This window comes from Mustelus asterias, chromosome 13, assembly GCF_964213995.1.
Source record: "Mustelus asterias chromosome 13, sMusAst1.hap1.1, whole genome shotgun sequence".
NCBI classification, from domain to species: domain Eukaryota; kingdom Metazoa; phylum Chordata; class Chondrichthyes; order Carcharhiniformes; family Triakidae; genus Mustelus; species Mustelus asterias.
The window spans coordinates 48,340,249-48,358,782 of NC_135813.1; the positions used below are offsets into that span (position 1 = coordinate 48,340,249).

The 18,534-nt window shown below is 48.0% G+C and overlaps 1 protein-coding gene across 1 annotated transcript in view; it reads left to right on the top strand.

Moving 5' to 3' along the window:
• Window positions 1-18,534, top strand: part of LOC144503112 (ectonucleoside triphosphate diphosphohydrolase 2-like) — a 127,671-nt gene that overhangs the window by 80,614 nt on the left and 28,523 nt on the right. The window contains exons 2-4 of the mRNA XM_078227623.1: window positions 8,489-8,606; window positions 15,152-15,302; window positions 16,831-16,990. Coding sequence (XP_078083749.1) covers window positions 8,489-8,606; window positions 15,152-15,302; window positions 16,831-16,990 — 429 coding nt within the window. The remainder of the gene's footprint in view (window positions 1-8,488; window positions 8,607-15,151; window positions 15,303-16,830; window positions 16,991-18,534) is intronic.

The window sequence follows — 18,534 nt, forward strand, 5'->3', positions numbered from 1 at the left end:
CCCTTTGACAGTGCAGCACTCCCTCAGTACTGACCCTTTGACAGTGCAGCACTCCCTCAGTGCTGACCCTCTGACAGTGCAACACTCCCTCAGTACTGACCCTTTGACAGTGCAGCACTCCCTCAATACTGATCCTCTGCTAGTGCAGCACTCCCTCAGTACTGACCCTCTGACAGTGCAGCACTCCCTCATCACTGACCCTCTGACAGTGCAGCACTCCCTCAGTACTGACGCTCTGACAGTGCAGCACTCCCTCAGTACTGACGCTCTGACAGTGCAGCACTCCCTCAGTACTGACGCTCTGACAGTGCAGCACTCCCTCAGTACTGACCTTTTGACAGTGCAGCACTCCCTCAGCACTGACCCTCTGACAGTGCGGCACTCCCTCGCTACTGATTCTCTAACAGTGCAGCACTCCCTCAGTACTGACCCTCTGACAGTGCGGCACTCCCTCAGTACTGACCCTCTGACAGTGCAGCACTCCCTCAGTACTGACCCTCTGAAAGTGCAGCACTCCCTCAATACTGATTCTCTGACAGTGCGGCACTCCCTCAGTACTGACCCTCTGACAGTGCGGCACTCCCTCAGTACTGACCCTCTGACAGTGCGGCACTCCCTCAGTACTGACCCTCTGACAGTGCGGCACTCCCTCAGTACTGACCCTCTGACAGTGCGGCCCTCCCTCAGTACTGACCCTCTGACAGTGCAGCACTCCCTCAGTACAGACCCTCTGAAAGTGCAGCACTCCCTCAATACTGACCCTCTGACAGTGCAGCACTCCCTCAGTACTGAGCCTCTGACAGTGCAGCACTCCCTCAGTACTGACCCGCTGACAGTGCAGCATTTCCTCAGTACTGACCTACTGACAGTGCAGCACTCCCTCGGTACTGACTCTCTGACAGTGCAGTACTCCCTCAGTGCTGACCCTCTGACAGTGCAGCACTCCCTCAGTACTGACCCTTTGACACTGCAGCACTCCCTCAGTACTGACCCGCTGAGAGTGCAGCACTCCCTCAGTACTGACCCTTTGACACTGCAGCACTCCCTCAGTACTGACTCTCTGACAGTGCAGCACTCCCTCAGTACTGACTCCCTGACGGTGCAGCGCTCCCTCAATACTCACCCTCTGACAGTGCAGCACTCCCTCAGTACTGACCCTCTGACAGTGCAGCACTCCCTCAGTACTGACCCTCTGACAGTGCGGCACTCCCTCAATACTCACCCTCTGACAGTGCAGCACTCCCTCAGTACTCACCCTCTGACAGTGCAGCACTCCCTCGGTACTGACTCTCTGACAGTGCAGCACTCCCTCAACACTGACCCGCTGAGAGTGCAGCACTCCCTCGGCACTGACCCTCTGACAGTGCAGCATTCCCTCAGTACTAACCCTCTCACAGTGCAGCACTCCCTCAGTACTGACCGTCTGACAGTGCGGCAGTCTCTCAGTACTGACCCTCTGACTGTGCAGCACTTCCTCAGTACTGACCCTCTGACACTGCAGCACTCCCTCAGTACTGACCCTCTGACAGTGCAGCACTCCCTCAGTACTGACCTTCTGACAATGCGGCACTCACTCATTCCTGACCCACTGACAGTGCAGCACTCCCTCAGTCCTGACCCTCTCAATGTGCGCCACTCTCTCAGTACTGACCGACCCTCCAACAGTGCGGCACTCCCTCAGTACTGACCCTCTGACAGTGCAGCATTCCCTCAGTCCTCACTCTCTGACGATGGAGCACTCCCTCATTGCTGCACTGGAGTGTCAGTTTGGTTTTAGAATGTTAGCAGGAGCACTATGAATCGAAAATCTACTGAACGGCAACATGTGAAACTGTCTGTTTTTTGTGGCTGTAGCTGACATGTTGTTCACCAAACTGGATGGATACTGGCTGCAGTGAAACACCAGTGATAAATGATCTGTGCCGAGTAATAAAATGAGGAGCATTCTGTGATTGAATCGTATCACTGAAACTGAAAGGGTGAATTTACAGGCAGCTGTGAGATGGATGTTTTTATATAGTGCACTCCTCTGGCTCCTATTGGACAACAGTTTTAAACAACAGGCAGATCTCCAGGACATTCCTTCTAGCCGCTCCCCTAGAGGTGCAGAATGCTGGTCTAACCATCGGCCTCTCAGGAATATTGTGTCTTTGAAGATAAAATCTAAGGCAGTTTGGCAGAGTGTCAAACCCACAAAGGAAGTTTGAATGAAGTGTTTTAAAAGACATGGCCAAGGGGCAAGAACAACCCAGCCACAGAAATTGCTGCTATCCTCAAGGACAATATTGCGGATTCTTGGAAACAGTTATGGGATATCTCTTACCGCAGAGCATTTGAGCTCCTGGAATTCTTTGACAGAAGCACCAAGACTGGATTGACAATAACAACATAGACATCGGTAAGCTTCTAGACAAAGTGCACAATACTCTCAGATCCTTCAAATCTGACAAGAAATCATCAGCAAAGAATGGCAGATACTATCAAGACAAAGAACTAGGTGTGGAGAAACAAGTCAGCTGTGCTTCAAACAGCTGCTGAAAGAAAGGAGTTGGAAGTTCCATCTGATGGTCTCTGATCACTCAATCCCAAAACCAATGATGGGACACCCATCCTCTCAGCAGATAGCAATCAGCTCCAAACAAAATCTCTCGCTGGACAAAACCTTTCAGTAATTCCTGAAACCAATAATGTATATTGTGCAATGATACCATTGGGACAAATCCACAGAACCACACTCTGAAAGACCTGGCTCTCAATCCATGAGCAGAAGTCACAAATGCCAGAAAGCAGCTTTCTCTGGGCACATTGCCAAGAGCTGATGGCATCCGGTCTGAAATATTCAAGTGCAGAGGGACTGACATGGTGAGGAAACTCACTAGCCTTTTCTGCCTAATCTGCACCCAGGGCACTCTGCCCCAAGAAGACAAGGATGCCTCTATAAATTATCCTTACAAACAGAAATAAACCTGTTCCACCTGTGATAATCATCATGGAATATTGTTCCTTTCAATAGCAGGAGAGATTCATGCAAGAGTTGTTCTGAATGGGATTGTCACTCACCTCATTGAATCGCAGTGTGGCTGCAGTGCAGGCCATGGGAACAGCAGACATGATCTGTACACCACATGATCTATACACCTCCATGGGGGGCCTCCATGGCTTCCCTTCACTCCAGGGGGGTCGGGCCACCAACTCGCAATTAGTGGGGAGCACTTCAATCCAGGCCTGCTAATGATAGGGAAATGAGAATTTTAACATGGAAATCAGCTCCATGACGATTTCCAGCGCGGAGCTGATGACTCTGGAAATCCGGGCCCCAGAGACACATTGAGGCTAGAGCAGCGCAGCGGGCTGGGAGAATCGCCCCCAATATAACAAAGAAATATGTTGAATACCATTCTAATTCAAGAAACTTCCAAATTCTTGGGAGACAAATTGAGGTCCATTGTTGTTTATCAATTATTCAGGGAATCCAAACCTTCCCCTAGCCTCTCAATAATCTTTTCCAATTAAATAGATTTCATTACAGCAACTTCTGGCCACTTTGGATAAGCATTGACTGTTTTGAAGAACATATGTCCTTCAAAAGATCCTGCAATGTCTACATGCACTCATTGCTAAGCCTCTTCTGGCTATTCCCATGGATACAGCGGTGCCAAGGGTGGCAGCTTTCTTCCTTCACACATGAAGAACATGTTCTAGCTTTCTCTTCAATTTCCACGTCCATTTACGGCAATCAGAAATAACTCTTGGCTATTTCCTACATGTGTACAATTCCACAGTGGCCAGCGTGCAATTTGTCTAACACTTGTCTTCTCAATGGTGGTGGAATGATCACTCTGAGCCCCCACAGAAGACATCCTGACTGTACTGACAGCTTCAATCTGCTAGACGAGTTTCATTTCAAGTCAGGTATTAGTTCTGAGGCCTTCCCTCGTGATACACTGTTTATCACTTCTGAGAGTATCAGGTCACTCCGAGTATACTTTCTCACTTGTCCAGAAGTGACTGGTGTACTGTCTACCTTGTTAAAGTAGAAGATACTTTGCTTGAGTAGTTTGACAAACTACTTGGTAATGGGAATCTTGACACTCCATCTGCAATATAATGTTATTTGATTGTCGAAACTTGATGGTATACATGTGTGCAGACAATAACAATGCCCATCTCTGCATTTGACCATGCTGCCACTGATGCATGGTCCAAAAATGGTAGTAAATGGACAATGGTCCATCAACAGCATGAACTTTCTTCCAGACAGGAATTGATGGAATTTCTTCACCCAAAGATAATCCCTAATTCTTCCTTTCAATTTGTGTGTAGTTACTTTCAGCCTCACTCAAGGTTCGAGATACAAAAGCAATGTGTGAGGGGTGATGTGGGATACCAAAATGCGTGGGAACTTCAGATTCGAGTAAGACTTCATTGGCTTACATGAAAGCCCTATTGCATTAATCCAACCACTTCCTCTTCTTGTTCTGGCACAAGAGGTTATGCGATGGTTTTACAATGATGGCCAAATTTGAAGCAAATCTTCATAGTAGTGGAAACATCGCAGCGTTAATATTCTGAGGTGAAGGAGCCTCTGCTACAGTCTTGACCTTCGAAGGAGATTGGTGAAGACCAGTGGCATCAATCACCATGTCCCAACTACTCAATGGAGGATTGGGAAAACCTCACATTTGTCCTTACAGACTCTCAGTCCCTGGTCTTCCAATCTCTGAAGACTGGCATTCAAATTCTGAACATGTTCCTGTTCATCTTTTCCAGTGACTAGGATGTCATCCAGATAACGCTGGACTCCACTCAGTCCACTATGGATCTAATCCATTGCTCTTTGAAACAATGCAGAGCTGATGTGATACCAAATGGCAATCTTTGATTGTATGATGATTGTCAGAAGTTTCTGGGGCTTCTTGTCCACATTCATCTGTAAGTAAGCCTGGTTTAGGTTGATTCTGCTAAAATGTTGGCCTCCTGTCAATCCCGCAAACAGGTTATTGATGTGAGTTAATGGGTACTGTTCCACACATAATACTAGATTTAGGATGACTTTGAAGTCATCCTTAAATCCTTATGGATCTATCCTTCTGGATGATTGGTGCTATTGATGGAGCCCATTCACTCATGTTGACAGGTTCCAAGACTCCTATCTTCACCAGTTGTTCCAAGTCAGCATCCACTTTCTGCCTGATAGTGTAGGGTACCCAACCTTGCCTTCAAACATTTTTCTTGGCTTTCTTCTTTAATCTTCAATTTCACTGTGATTCTTTCATATTCCCCAGTTCTCCTTCAAACACAACCATGTTTTCTTTAGAATATCTGTGAGGCCTGATTCTCCATTAGTCATCAGGTTGACTTCAGCTTGGTTCAGTTGTATCTTTTCTAACCATGTTCAACACATCAATGTTGGATAATTGCCCTTTACTACATGTAGAAACAACTCTGCTGTTTGACTATTAATTTGCACAGCTACTTCAATACGGCCCTTCAGTGGTTCCACTTCACCTGTATATGTCATCAACATAGTATTCTTAAAACTTTCAAGGGAATGTGTCTGAGTTTTTCCTCATATATAGTCTCTGGCACCAATAAGACTGCTGCCCCAGTGTCGACTTCCATCCTTACTGGCTGTCCATTCAGCAGTGGAATGACCCAGTATCTATTCATAGCACCAGCAATGGCGAGCATATTCAGTGATAATTCATCCTCAGAATGTGACCCACTTTGTTTCTCTTGACCCTTTTGCACAGCAGGAACACTTCTTGTTTTATTCTGTTTACATGCAGTTTTGGCTTGTTCTGGCTTCTTATTATTTTTGCCCATAGCTTATTTCTTCCAAGCAGGCAGGCTTTGGCTTCACACATCTATGACATGTATAAGTTTCAAAAATCTTAGGTGTTGATTCAGCTGACATTTTGTGTTTTCAGGTACACAAACTCAGTTGCTGAGCTTCTTTTGCAGCCAGCTCCCTTAGAACAACAATTTCCATGGCCTTTTTTAGGGTAAGGCTACACTTGGTTAGCAAGCATTTCTGTATTGCTTCACTGCACAGACCACAGACAAATCAGTCCCGAATTGTGTCATGCAGCACATCACCAAACTCACAATATTCTGCAAGTTTTTTAATGCAGCCTCAAATTTCTCAATTGATTCCCCCTCTTCTTGAATTATTTTGTGAAATCTGAAGCGTTTTGCAATCACCAAATGCTTTGATGATAAATGTGCTTGCAAAAATATCTACGACTTATTCATATATTTTAGTGCCTGACTTCTCTGGTTGCACTAAACTACAGAGGAAATTAAACATTCTTCCCCCATCACATTCAGAAAAGTAGCCACCTTAATATCTTCTGCTATTTTGTTTACCTGCACAAAATAGTCAAAACATTCAGTATAGGAACTCCATCGAAGGGTTCCACAATGCCGATAACTCCCGCCATTTTCTTACTAATGGAGGTTTCCTGTATACACACTTGGCAACATGTTTCCAGCAACCACCTTGATTTTTACTTAAATAAGGCAACAACCTGATCTTCAGACTCTTTTTAAACACATCCAGCTCTCTAATTGCTTTACAGAGGATCATTACTCACATCCACTTTGTCCGTTATGTCTGGAGAACATGCGAAGAACTTCTCTTCTAAGTCTTCTTTTCCCGATTTTTCTGGTAATTTTCCTCCTGTCTGGTGGCTAGCAAACACCATTCGAAGTCCTCGTCGCCAGTTTTTGTGTTGTATGTTGGAGAATTGATGCTAGGGAACATAGAGGATTAAAATAACAGCTTTATTTACAGAGTGGTGTTAACTACATGACTGCTTTTTAACTCTGGCAGTTTCCTACGCTAGCGACCTGTGACTTCACATCTGGCGAAAACATAAATCTATTAGCAAGAATCAATATTGACACATAACAATAATTTTGTCTCATAGGGTCAGAGTTAGGTTCCCGAGGTCTCTTGATCCATATTAATGATCTAGAATTGTGTATGCAGGGCACAACTGTGAAATTTGGGAAAAAATGGAAATTGGAAGTTTGGTGAACTATGAAGAGGATGCTGATAAACTTCAAGAGGACGTAGACATGTTGGTGGAGTGGGCAGACACAGGACAGATAGAATTTAATGCAGAGAAATGTGAAGTGATACATTTGATGGGAAGAGTGAGGACCTGGAGGATATGTACACAAATCATTGTGGGTGACAGAGCAGCCCGAGAAAGTGATTAATAAAACTGGGTTTTATAAATAGAGACACAAAAGCAAGAAAGTTATTGTGAATCTTTATAAAATACTGGTTCAATCTCAACTGGAGTACTGTGTCCAATTCTGAACACAACACTTTAGGAAGGATGTGAAGACATTAACGAGAGTGCAGATTGGATTCCCAAGAATGGTTGAGAAACTTCAGTTACATGGATAGATTGGAGAGGTTGGATCTGTTCTCCTTGGAGTTGAGAAAGTTGAGAGGAGATTTGACAGAGGGATTCAAAATTGTGAGGGGGCTGGACTGAGTCGATGGAGGGAAACCGTTTCCATTGGTGGGAGGATCAAACACCAGAGGTGACAGGAGGGAAACATTTTTGACATGGAGAGTGGCTAGGTTCAGGAATTCAGTGCCTGCGTGTGTGGTGGAGGCAGTTTCAATCAAGGCTTGGTAAAGGGATTGGGCTTGTTAAATGATTGGAAATATTTACAATGTTATATAGGAAGGCAGAGGAGTGGGACTGGCTGAATAACTCTTGCAGAGAGCTGGTACAGACATGATGAACCAAATGGCCTCAGCCCAGCTGTGCTATAACCATTCTAGATCGATGCAAACAATCAGAGCTGTACCAAAGCAGAGCTGTCTGACAACACTCAGACTCAGCACTCACTTAATGCAGCTGAGCTTCAGTAAAAGCTTTAATGTAGCCAGCTCAGACTCCAAGCCAGATAATAAAAAGCTGCATTTAGGTAGCATCCTTCACATCCCCAGGACAAAACAAATGCTTTCTAGCTAATTCAGTACACTTTGAAGTGTAGTCATCTCTGTATCACTGCTGGTAACCAATTGAATTATGACATGTTTCTGAAAGCAGCAATATGTTAATAAGCAGAGAATCTGGCTTCTTTCTGATGTGGATTGAGGAATAAATATTGGACAGGACATTGGGGTAAAACTCCTCAGCTCTTCTTCATACTAGTGCAATGAAATCTTGCGCAGCCACCTGAGGCAGCAGACTAGGCCCTGGTTTAATGTCTTATCTGCTAGAGCTCACCTCTGACAGTGCAGCACTCGCTCAGCACCACAGTGACAGCCTGGACTTTACCTTCGTGTCTCTGCAATGGGTATTGAAGCTGAGAGTGTAAAAGTCACAAGAAGATAAACAACAATGTAACAGTAATAACTTCAAGTTCTATAGATATTTCATTGATTAAATCTGCGCTTCTTAAACTTATACATCACAAAGACATTCTGAAAGAGGTTCCTGCTTTTCTGTTCTGACAGTACGGCATTGTCATTGATGCTGGTTCCTCTCGTACCACCCTGTACGTTTACAAATGGCCGGCTGGGAAAGAGAATGACACAGGCATCGTCAATGAACAGATCAAATGTGACGTGCAAGGTAAGGTTTCTCCATATCTAACCCCGTGTTGTACCTTTCCTGGGAGTGTTTAATGGGGACAGTGTAGAGGGAGCTTTACTCTGTATCTAACCCCGTGCTGTACCTGTCTTGGGAGTGATTGATGGGGACAGTGTAGAGGGAGCTTCACTCTGTGTGGTGAACCATCGTTGGTTCACCACTGGGGGTTGTTATTATGTTACTGTTGGGCTAGGGTGTTGTTACTGTGGGGGTTGTACAATGTTGTTGGGTTAGGGTGTTTACCTGTTATAAGTGTTATCATGGCACATTCCAGTGGGGTCCCGCCTCCGGTGGCGAGGTATAAGACCCTCTGCTCCGGCAGGACCCCTTCAGTCTGAACTGGTGTATTCGTGTTAGTAGTTCCATTGTTACACAATAAAAGCCTTCAATATCGAAGCCTTGGTTCCACGTGCTTAATTGTCGCGCATCAATTTTATTGTGTAACAGAAAACTCACAGCTGTACAAAAAAAAAGAGTATGGAACAGATCTTAAAACCGGATCGTCTGACACTGGACCCACGTGCGGTCGGTGCCGCTAACACATTCGACCATTGGTGGAAGTGTTTCGAGGACTACCTGGCAGCCTCGGTAGCTATCACTACAGACAGTGATAAACTCCAGGTCCTCCACGCAAGGGTAAGCGACACGATTTATCTCGCCATTCGTGCAGCTCCCACTTACCCGGGTGCCGTCGAGCTCCTAAAAAAACGATACACGAAGCCACCCAACGAGATACACGCTCGTTACCTCCTCGCTACACGACGTCGGCAGTCGGGCGAAACCATGGAGGACTACGCCAATGAGCTCCTGCAGCTTGCCAGGGGTTGCGATTGTAAAGACGTATCAGCCGAACAATATATGTACGACCTCGCCCGAGACGCGTTCGTAGCAGGGGTAGGGTCCTCGTACATCAGGCTTAAATTGCTGGAAAAGGGGAATCTCGACTTGACCCAAGCAATGGAGATGGCTGTGATGCTGGAAGCGGCGTCGAAGAGCTTGGCGCTGTACCCCGAGGACCACGTGCAGTCAACGTGGCTGGAGCAAGCTCAGCTCCCTCCTCGCCCCGCTAACCCGCGCTCCCAGATCGATCCGACGACGGCGGCAGCTCCAGGTGGCCAGCGATGCTATTTTTGTGGTGGGGCCAAGCATCCACGGCAACAGTGTCCGGCAAGAACGGCAATCTGCAGCCAGTGCGGTAAAAAAGGCCACTACGGCAAAGTCTGCAGGTCCAAGTCTAAAAACGGCAGTGCAGCTTGTAACCGTCCAGAACGGAGACAATCTCCTTCGGCGTCGCAGTACCCACGAGGTCCGACCACGTGCGAACCCAGGACGGCGCCATCGTGGCTGACGGAGGAGGAGGAAGACCACCAGGAGTCGCTGCGTTTGGCGCCCTCGCCCACGTGCGATTCATGGGGGCGGCCATCATGGTCCACGACGACTAGGAGCGACCAGCAGGGGTCCTCAGCATCAACATCGGCAGCATGCAGTGACGCCCAGGGGCCAACGGTGGCGTCGATCTCCCTGGACCAGACCAGGCACTACAGACTTGAGAATTCCATGATGGATATAAAGGTTAGTGGTCGAACTGTGAATTGTCTGTTTGACAGTGGGAGCACCGAAAGTTTCATACACCCTGAAACTGCTAAAAGGTGTGGACTCCGGGTTCTCCCTGCCAAGCAGACAATTTCCATGGCATCACGGTCCCGGTCTGTACCGATCCAAGGACGATGTATGGTAACTCTTGAGGTACAGGGCACAATTTACGAGCAATACAGGCTCCTTGTGTTACCTCACCTTTGTGCGCCAATTCTCCTCGGACTAAACTTTATGGTCCACATGAAGAGTGTGATCCTACAGTACGGTGGGCCACTCCCTTCACTGGCAGTAGGGAATCAGCCGCAGCCTCCAAATTGCCCAAAGCGCCCCGCATGCAATCTATCCACCCTGAAAATCACTACACCATCCCTTTTTAAAAATCTGGTACCTGGCTGCAAGCCCATCGCTACTAAAAGTAGGCGTTACAGCGCTGAGGACCGGATCTTTATTAGATCTGAGGTTCAGCGGCTCCTCAAGGAAGGGATCATACAGGCCAGTGCTAGTCCGTGGAGAGCGCAGGTCGTGGTAGTCAAAAGCGGGAACAAACCTCGGATGGTCATCGACTATAGTCAGACCATTAATCGTTATACGCAGCTGGATGCGTATCCTCTCCCGCGCATTTCTGATATGGTCAATCAGATTGCGCAGTACCGAGTGTTTTCTACCATAGACCTTAAGTCCGCCTACCATCAACTCCCCATCCGCCCAGAGGACCGACAATATACGGCTTTTGAGGCGGATGGTCGTCTATACCAATTCCTCAGGGTTCCATTTGGTGTCACCAATGGGGTCTCGGTCTTCCAGCGTGCTATGGACCGAATGGTGGACCAGAACGGGTTGCGGGCTACCTTCCCGTACCTGGATAACGTCACCATCTGCGGCCATGACCAGCAGGACCACGACACGAATCTCCAACACTTTCTGCGCACTGCATCTCGCCTGAATCTGACCTATAACAGGGAGAAGTGCGTATTCCGTACGCGTAGGTTAGCCATCCTCGGATACGTGGTGGAAAACGGGGTCATTGGCCCTGATCCAGACCGTATGCGCCCACTTACTGAACTTCCCTTGCCCGCTAGCACGAAAGCACTGAGGAGATGCCTCAGGTTCTTTTCGTATTATGCACAGTGGGTCCCCAACTACGCGGACAAAGCTCGTCCGCTCATTAAGTCCACGACCTTCCCACTTACGCCGGAGGCCCAATTGGCCTTCAAGGCTTTGAAAAGCGACATCTCGAAAGCCACGATGCACGCGGTGGATGAATCCATCCCTTTCCAGGTGGAGAGTGATGCATCTGATTTCGCCCTAGCCGCCACACTAAACCAGGCAGGCAGGCCCGTCGCGTTCTTTTCCCGCACCCTTCAAGGCCCCGAAATTCGGCACTCAGCGGTGGAGAAGGAGGCTCAGGCCATTGTGGAGGCAGTCAGACACTGGCGCCATTACCTGGCAGGGAAGCGGTTCACCCTGATCACGGATCAACGATCCGTGGCGTTTATGTTCAGCAACACGCAGAGGGGCAAGATCAAGAACGATAAGATCTTGCGGTGGAGAATTGAGCTCTCCACCTATAATTACGATATTATGTATCGTCCAGGGAAGCTCAATGAGCCCTCGGATGCCCTCTCGCGCGGAACATGCGCCATCATGCAGGAGGACCGCTTGAAGGCTCTCCACAATGATCTGTGTCATCCTGGAGTCACCAGACTCTACCACTTCGTCAAAGCCCGCAACCTGCCCTACTCGGTGGAGGATGTCAGGTCAGTGACGAGAAGCTGTCGGATTTGCGCAGAATGCAAACCACACTTTTATCGACCAGACCGGGCACAATTGGTCAAGGCCACTCGCCCTTTTGAGAGGCTGAGTGTGGATTTTAAGGGCCCCCTTCCCTCAACGGACCGGAATGTCTATTTCCTCAACATAATAGACGAGTATTCCCGGTTTCCGTTTGTTGTCCCCTGTGCAGACACGTCGACTGCCACCATCATCAAGGCATTCAGTGAGCTTTTTACCCTGTTCGGGTACCCCTGCTACATTCATAGCGACAGGGGCTCGTCGTTCATGAGCAACGACTTGAGGCAATTCCTGCTCTCATTCGGGATTGCCTCTAGTAGAACCACGAGCTACAACCCTAGGGGTAACGGACAGGTGGAAAGGGAGAATGCTACAGTCTGGAAGGCTGTCCTACTGGCACTGAAATCCAGGGGCCTTCCAGTCTCCCGTTGGCAGGAGGTCCTTCCAAATGCGCTCCATTCTATCCGCTCCCTCCTGTGTACGGCAACCAATGCTACTCCCCACGAGAGGATGTTCTCATTCCCTCGGAAGTCGTCCTCGGGAACCTCATTGCCAGCCTGGTTGACGTACCCAGGACCCGTCCTTCTGCGGCGACATGTGAGGGCTCGCAGGTCCGACCCCTTGGTCGAACCGGTCCAACTCCTCCACGCCAACCCTCAGTATGCCTATGTGGCATATCCTGACGGGCGAGAGGACACTGTCTCCATTAGAGACCTGGCGCCCGCAGGGGACGTAGCAACTCCTGTCGCTCCTATTCCCCCAGTCACGAATCCACTACTCCTCATTGTTTCCCCAGACGTGGCGCGGTCAGCACCGGGACCAGTGCATAACACTTTTACTCCCATGTACAGCTTGCCTGAGACTCGGAGATCGGCGCCACCATCATCACCACCACCACCACCACCAAAGGTTCCAGGATCCCCTGCACCATCGCCTCACCAGGGCCAGCCGGCCCGGGAGTCCTTGAGGGGACAGCCAGACGTTGTTTTGGAAAGAACGCCACCGCAAGCACCTGCTCCAGTTTCGCAACCGGTGTTGAGGAGATCACAGCGTCGGTGCGGTCCTCCAGACCGTCTGGACTTGTGAATTCTGTTTATATGACCTGTTTTTTTCTTGCACCCCGCCACCTTTTGTTCTTAAAGGAGGGGTGAATGTGGTGAACCATCGTTGGTTCACCACTGGGGGTTGTTTTTATGTTACTGTTGGGCTAGGGTGTTGTTACTGTGGGGGTTGTACAATGTTGTTGGGTTAGGGTGTTTACCTGTTATAAGTGTTATCATGGCACATTCCAGTGGGGTCCCGCCCCCGGTGGCGAGGTATAAGACCCTCTGCTCCGGCAGGACCCCTTCAGTCTGAACTGGTGTATTCGTGTTAGTAGTTCCATTGTTACACAATAAAAGCCTTCAATATCGAAGCCTTGGTTCCACGTGCTTAATTGTCGCGCATCACTCTGTATCTCATCCTGTGCCGTACCTGTCCTGGGAGTGTTTGATGGGGACAGTGTAGAGGGAGCTTTACTCTGTATCTAACCCCGTGCTGTACCTGTCCTGGGAGTGTTTAATGGGGACAGTGTAGAGGGAGCTTTACTCTGTATCTAACCCCGTGCTGTACCTGTCTTGGGAGTGATTGATGGAGACAGTGTAGAGGGAGCTTTACTCTGTATCTAACCCCGTGCTGCACCTGTCTTGGGAGTGATTGATGGAGACAGTGTAGAGGGAGCTTTACTCTGTATCTAACCCCGTGCTGTACCTGTCCTGGGAGTGTTTGATGGGGACAGTGTAGAGGGAGCTTTACTCTGTATCTAACCCCGTGCTGCACCTGTCTTGGGAGTGATTGATGGGGACAGTGTAGAGGGAGCTTCACTCTGTATCTCATCCTGTGCTGTACCTGTCCTGGGAGTGTTTGATGGGGACAGTGTAGAGGTAGCTTTACTCTGTGTCTAACCCCCCGTGCTGTACCTGTCCTGGGAGTGTTTGTTGGGGGACAGTGTAGAGGTAGCTTTACTCTGTGTCTAACCCCCCGTGCTGTACCCGTCCTGGGAGTGTTTGTTGGGGGACAGTGTAGAGGGAGCTTTACTCTGTATCTAACCCCGTGCTGTACCTGTCCTGGGAGTGTTTGTTGGGGGACAGTGTAGAGGGAGCTTTACTCTGTATCTAACCCCGTGCTGTACCTGTCTTGGGAGTGATTGATGGGGACAGTGTAGAGGGAGCTTTACTCTGTATCTAACCCCGTGCTGTACCTGTCTTGGGAGTGATTGATGGGGACAGTGTAGAGGGAGCTTCACTCTGTATCTCATCCTGTGCTGTACCTGTCCTGGGAGTGTTTGATGGGGACAGTGTAGAGGTAGCTTTACTCTGTGTCTAACCCCCCGTGCTGTACCTGTCCTGGGAGTGTTTGTTGGGGGACAGTGTAGAGGTAGCTTTACTCTGTGTCTAACCCCCCGTGCTGTACCCGTCCTGGGAGTGTTTGTTGGGGGACAGTGTAGAGGGAGCTTTACTCTGTATCTAACCCCGTGCTGTACCTGTCCTGGGAGTGTTTGTTGGGGGACAGTGTAGAGGGAGCTTTACTCTGTATCTCACCCCGTGCTGTACCCGTCCTGGGAGTGTTTGTTGGGGGACAGTGTAGAGGGAGCTTTACTCTGTATCTAACCCCGTGCTGTACCTGTCCTGGGAGTGTTTGATGGAGACAGTGTAGAGGGAGCTTTACTCTGTATCGAACCCCGTGCTGTACCTGTCCTGGGAGTGTTTGATGGGGACAGTGTAGAGGGAGCTTTACTCTGTATCTAACCCCGTGCTGTACCTGTCTTGGGAGTGTTTTCGCGTGAGGAATTCTTGTTTTCTTTGAGCCATTATTAATCTTTTTGATATTGGGAACTATGTAAGGCACAGGGTTCACTCCTGTACTGACCAAGTTAGTCTGAATTGGGGGTTCGGTTTGTAATTCGCTCCTGTATCCTCCCTATGATGGGGAGGGGAACTCTTCCCAGATGAAAAGGGTTTGTGAGGCAATGCAATGCAAAATGGGATAGGCAGTGTGGATTTTGGGAAACTTGCTTTCCCTCTCTGGGTATTGGGCTGAGGGAGGAAGTCACACTCCAGGAGCAGAAATTCCAAATGTACTGACACCATCTCAATGTGTAGGTCCTGGAATCTCAAGCTATGCAACGAACCTGCCAGGAGCTGGGAAGAGTCTGAAGCACTGCCTTGATAAGGCTGTGAAAATGATTCCCTCAGAGAGACATGCTGAGACCCCCCTCTATCTCGGTGCTACAGCTGGGATGCGTCTGCTGAGGTAGGTAACACCTCTGTGCTCTCCACCAATCACCAAAGAGCCTTACACTCTTTCCACTAATCACCAGTGACTACGCACTGTCGACCAATCACCACCTGGCTATACATGCTCTCCACCAATCACAAAATACTTATTCGCTCTCCATCATATGCATGCTCTCCACCAATCACAAACAGGCCATACACAATGTTCACCAACCACCAGAGGGCCATACACTCTCTCCATCAAGATCTTGTCTTTCTCCACCAATCACCAAAGTGCTGCACATGATTTACACAAGATTGCCTGGAACACTGGATGTGAAGTTGACATAAAATGTTGGCTTGATTCAGAGGTGCCCAGGGAACAGAAAGCAGACTGTGTCTCCTTCATTACTATTCAGTGCTATAAAGGTGTTAGTGGGGAAGGGATCCAGCCAAGGAACTCCAACCCCAGAATGGCAGAGTGGATATGTTACTGGATTCATAATCTAGACCTGGACTAATGATTCAGAGAACCGAGTTCAAACCCCATTGCAGAAATGGGGAATTTAAATTCAATTAACAAATAAAATCAGGAATAAAGGCCAGTCTCAGCAGTTATGATCACAAAAATAGCACATTGTTGTAAAAACCCATCTGGTTTACCAATGTCTTTTAGGGAAAGAAATCTGCTGTCCTTAGCAGACCTGGCCTACATGTGACTCCAGACCCACTGCCCTCTGAAATGGCCTAGTAAGAGCCACAGTTCAAGGGTAATTAGGGATGGGTAATAAATGTTGGCCTTACCAATGACGCCCACATCCCATGAAAGATTAAAGGAAATAAATTCCACCCACGGGCACCCTTTTCTTAGTAAACACTCAGTTGTGAGAACATCCTCTTATCAGCTGGTGGCAGCTCTGATTGAACGCAGTGACCTGTTAGGCCATTTTAGAGATCATGTTGACCATCATCCAAATGGGTAATGAGTGTTTTTCCTTTCCAATTGGTGTAGGAAGGCAGTGCATCACAAAGATGTTGGCCCAATAATGGCTGGAGCAGGGGGGCAATTTATGTGATGAAACCTCCAGGAATATATTTAATCACAGTTGGCAACACCATGTGTTTCATTCAGTGACTGTTGGGGCCAGGCTCAGCCTGGGTGGTAGGCCCATTTATGGTGGTAAGCCCAGGGAATGGGTGCTAGGTCAAGGGATGGGTGGTAGGCATGGGGAGAGGTTGTTGGTCTATGGACAGGTGGTAGGCCCCCACCCCTCTCCCACTCTCTAAAGGACATGAATTCTCAGGTCAGTTTACACTCATAATTCTCCCTCATCAGTCAGAAAGTCATGGAGTCAGGCAGGAGACTAAGGGGGGACGTTGAGGTTAAAATCTATCTGGGGGAGTGTGGACAGTGTGCTGACCATCCCTCACATTCCAACCATGACACTAATCTGGCCATTCATTAAATTTGTTAAGATTAGTCCACTTGTCCCCATGACCCCACAGTTATCAGCACAGTCGCACAACACAATGTAACCATACCCATTATCTTTGTTTCTCTACAGTCAAACTGATCCTAAGGCTACCAAAGGGGTCCTAGATTCCATTGCTACCATGCTGAGATCCTACAGGTTTGACTACCAAGGAGCAAGGATCCTAACAGGAAATGAGGAGGGAGTTTTTGGATGGGTTACAGCCAACTATCTTCAGGAGAATTTTGTAAAGGTAAAACGGTTGTTGTGTTTGGACTGGAGAAAGGGTTATACTGGGAATTCCCAGGGATCAGGCTTCAGGCCCGATATAGACTCATGACCTCAACCTTGAAGTACAGGACACGGTTTCAAAGTTTGCAAATGACACAAAACTTGGAAGCATTGGGAATTATGAGGAGGACACTGATAAACTTCAAAAGGATTTTGACTGGATGGCGGAATGGGTGGACACATGGCAGATAAAGTTTAGCACAAAGTGTGAAGTGATTCATTTTGATAGGAAGAATGCAGAGAGACAGTATAAAGTAAAGGATACAGTTCAAAAGGGGGTATAGGAGCTGGATGCATATGTGCATAAATCACTGAAGGTGGCAGGAAAGGATGCGATTAGTAAAGTATAAAGTATCCTGGGATTTATCAATAAGACATAGAGTACAAGAGCAAAGAGGTTATGTTAAACCTGAAGTATTGTGAACAGTTGTGGGTACTGCACTTTTGGGAGGAATGAAGTATTGGATGTGAATAAATATTTGATAGATTGAGAAATGTACTATGGGAAAGTGGCACAAAAAAGGAGTTGATTCTTGTGAATCTTTTCAACATTCTCTCCAATACCTTCACCTGCTTCTGACAGTGCAGCATCCAATACCCCAGCTTTAACATAACTTCTTTCCTTTTGTACTCTATGTCTTATTGATAAAGCCTGTTCTCCATGGAGAAGGGAAGGTTGAGAGGAGATTTCACAGATTTCAAGTTCATGAGGGGTCTGAACAGATGCGACAGAGAGAAAGTATTCCCATTATTGGAAAGAGAAAGAATCAGAGAACACAGATTTAAGGAGGAAGCAATGGAGACACGAGAGTAATCATTGTCACCCAGTGAGTGGTTAGGACCTGGAATGTACTGTCTGAGAGTGTGGTGGAGTCAGATTCACACTGCGAGTGGTTAGGATGGAGAATGTACTATCTGAGAGAGTGGTGGAGACAGATTCACACTGCGACTGGTTAGGATCTGGACTGTACTGTCTGAGAGTGTGGTGGAGACAGATTCACACAGCGAGTGGTTAGGATCTGGAATGTACTGTCTGAGAGTGTGGTGGAGACAGATTCACACTGCGAGTGGTTAGGATCAGGAATGTACTGTCTGAGAGTGTGGTGGAGACAGATTCACACTGCGACTGGTTAGGATCTGGAATGTACTGTCTGAGAGAGTGGTGGAGACAGATTCACACAGCGAGTGGTTAGGATCAGGAATGTACTGTCTGAGAGTGTGGTGGAGACAGATTCACACACGAGTGGTTAGGATGGAGAATGTACTGTCTGAGAGAGTGGTGGAGACAGATTCACACTGCGACTGGTTAGGATCTGGAATGTACTGTCTGAGAGTGTGGTGGAGACAGATTCACACACGAGTGGTTAGGATGGAGAATGTACTGTCTGAGAGTGTGGTGGAGACAGATTCACACACGAGTGGTTAGAACATAGAACAGTACAGCACAGTACAGGCCCTTCGGCCCTCGATGTTGTCCGAAAGCTTTGTCCGAAAGCAAGATGAAGC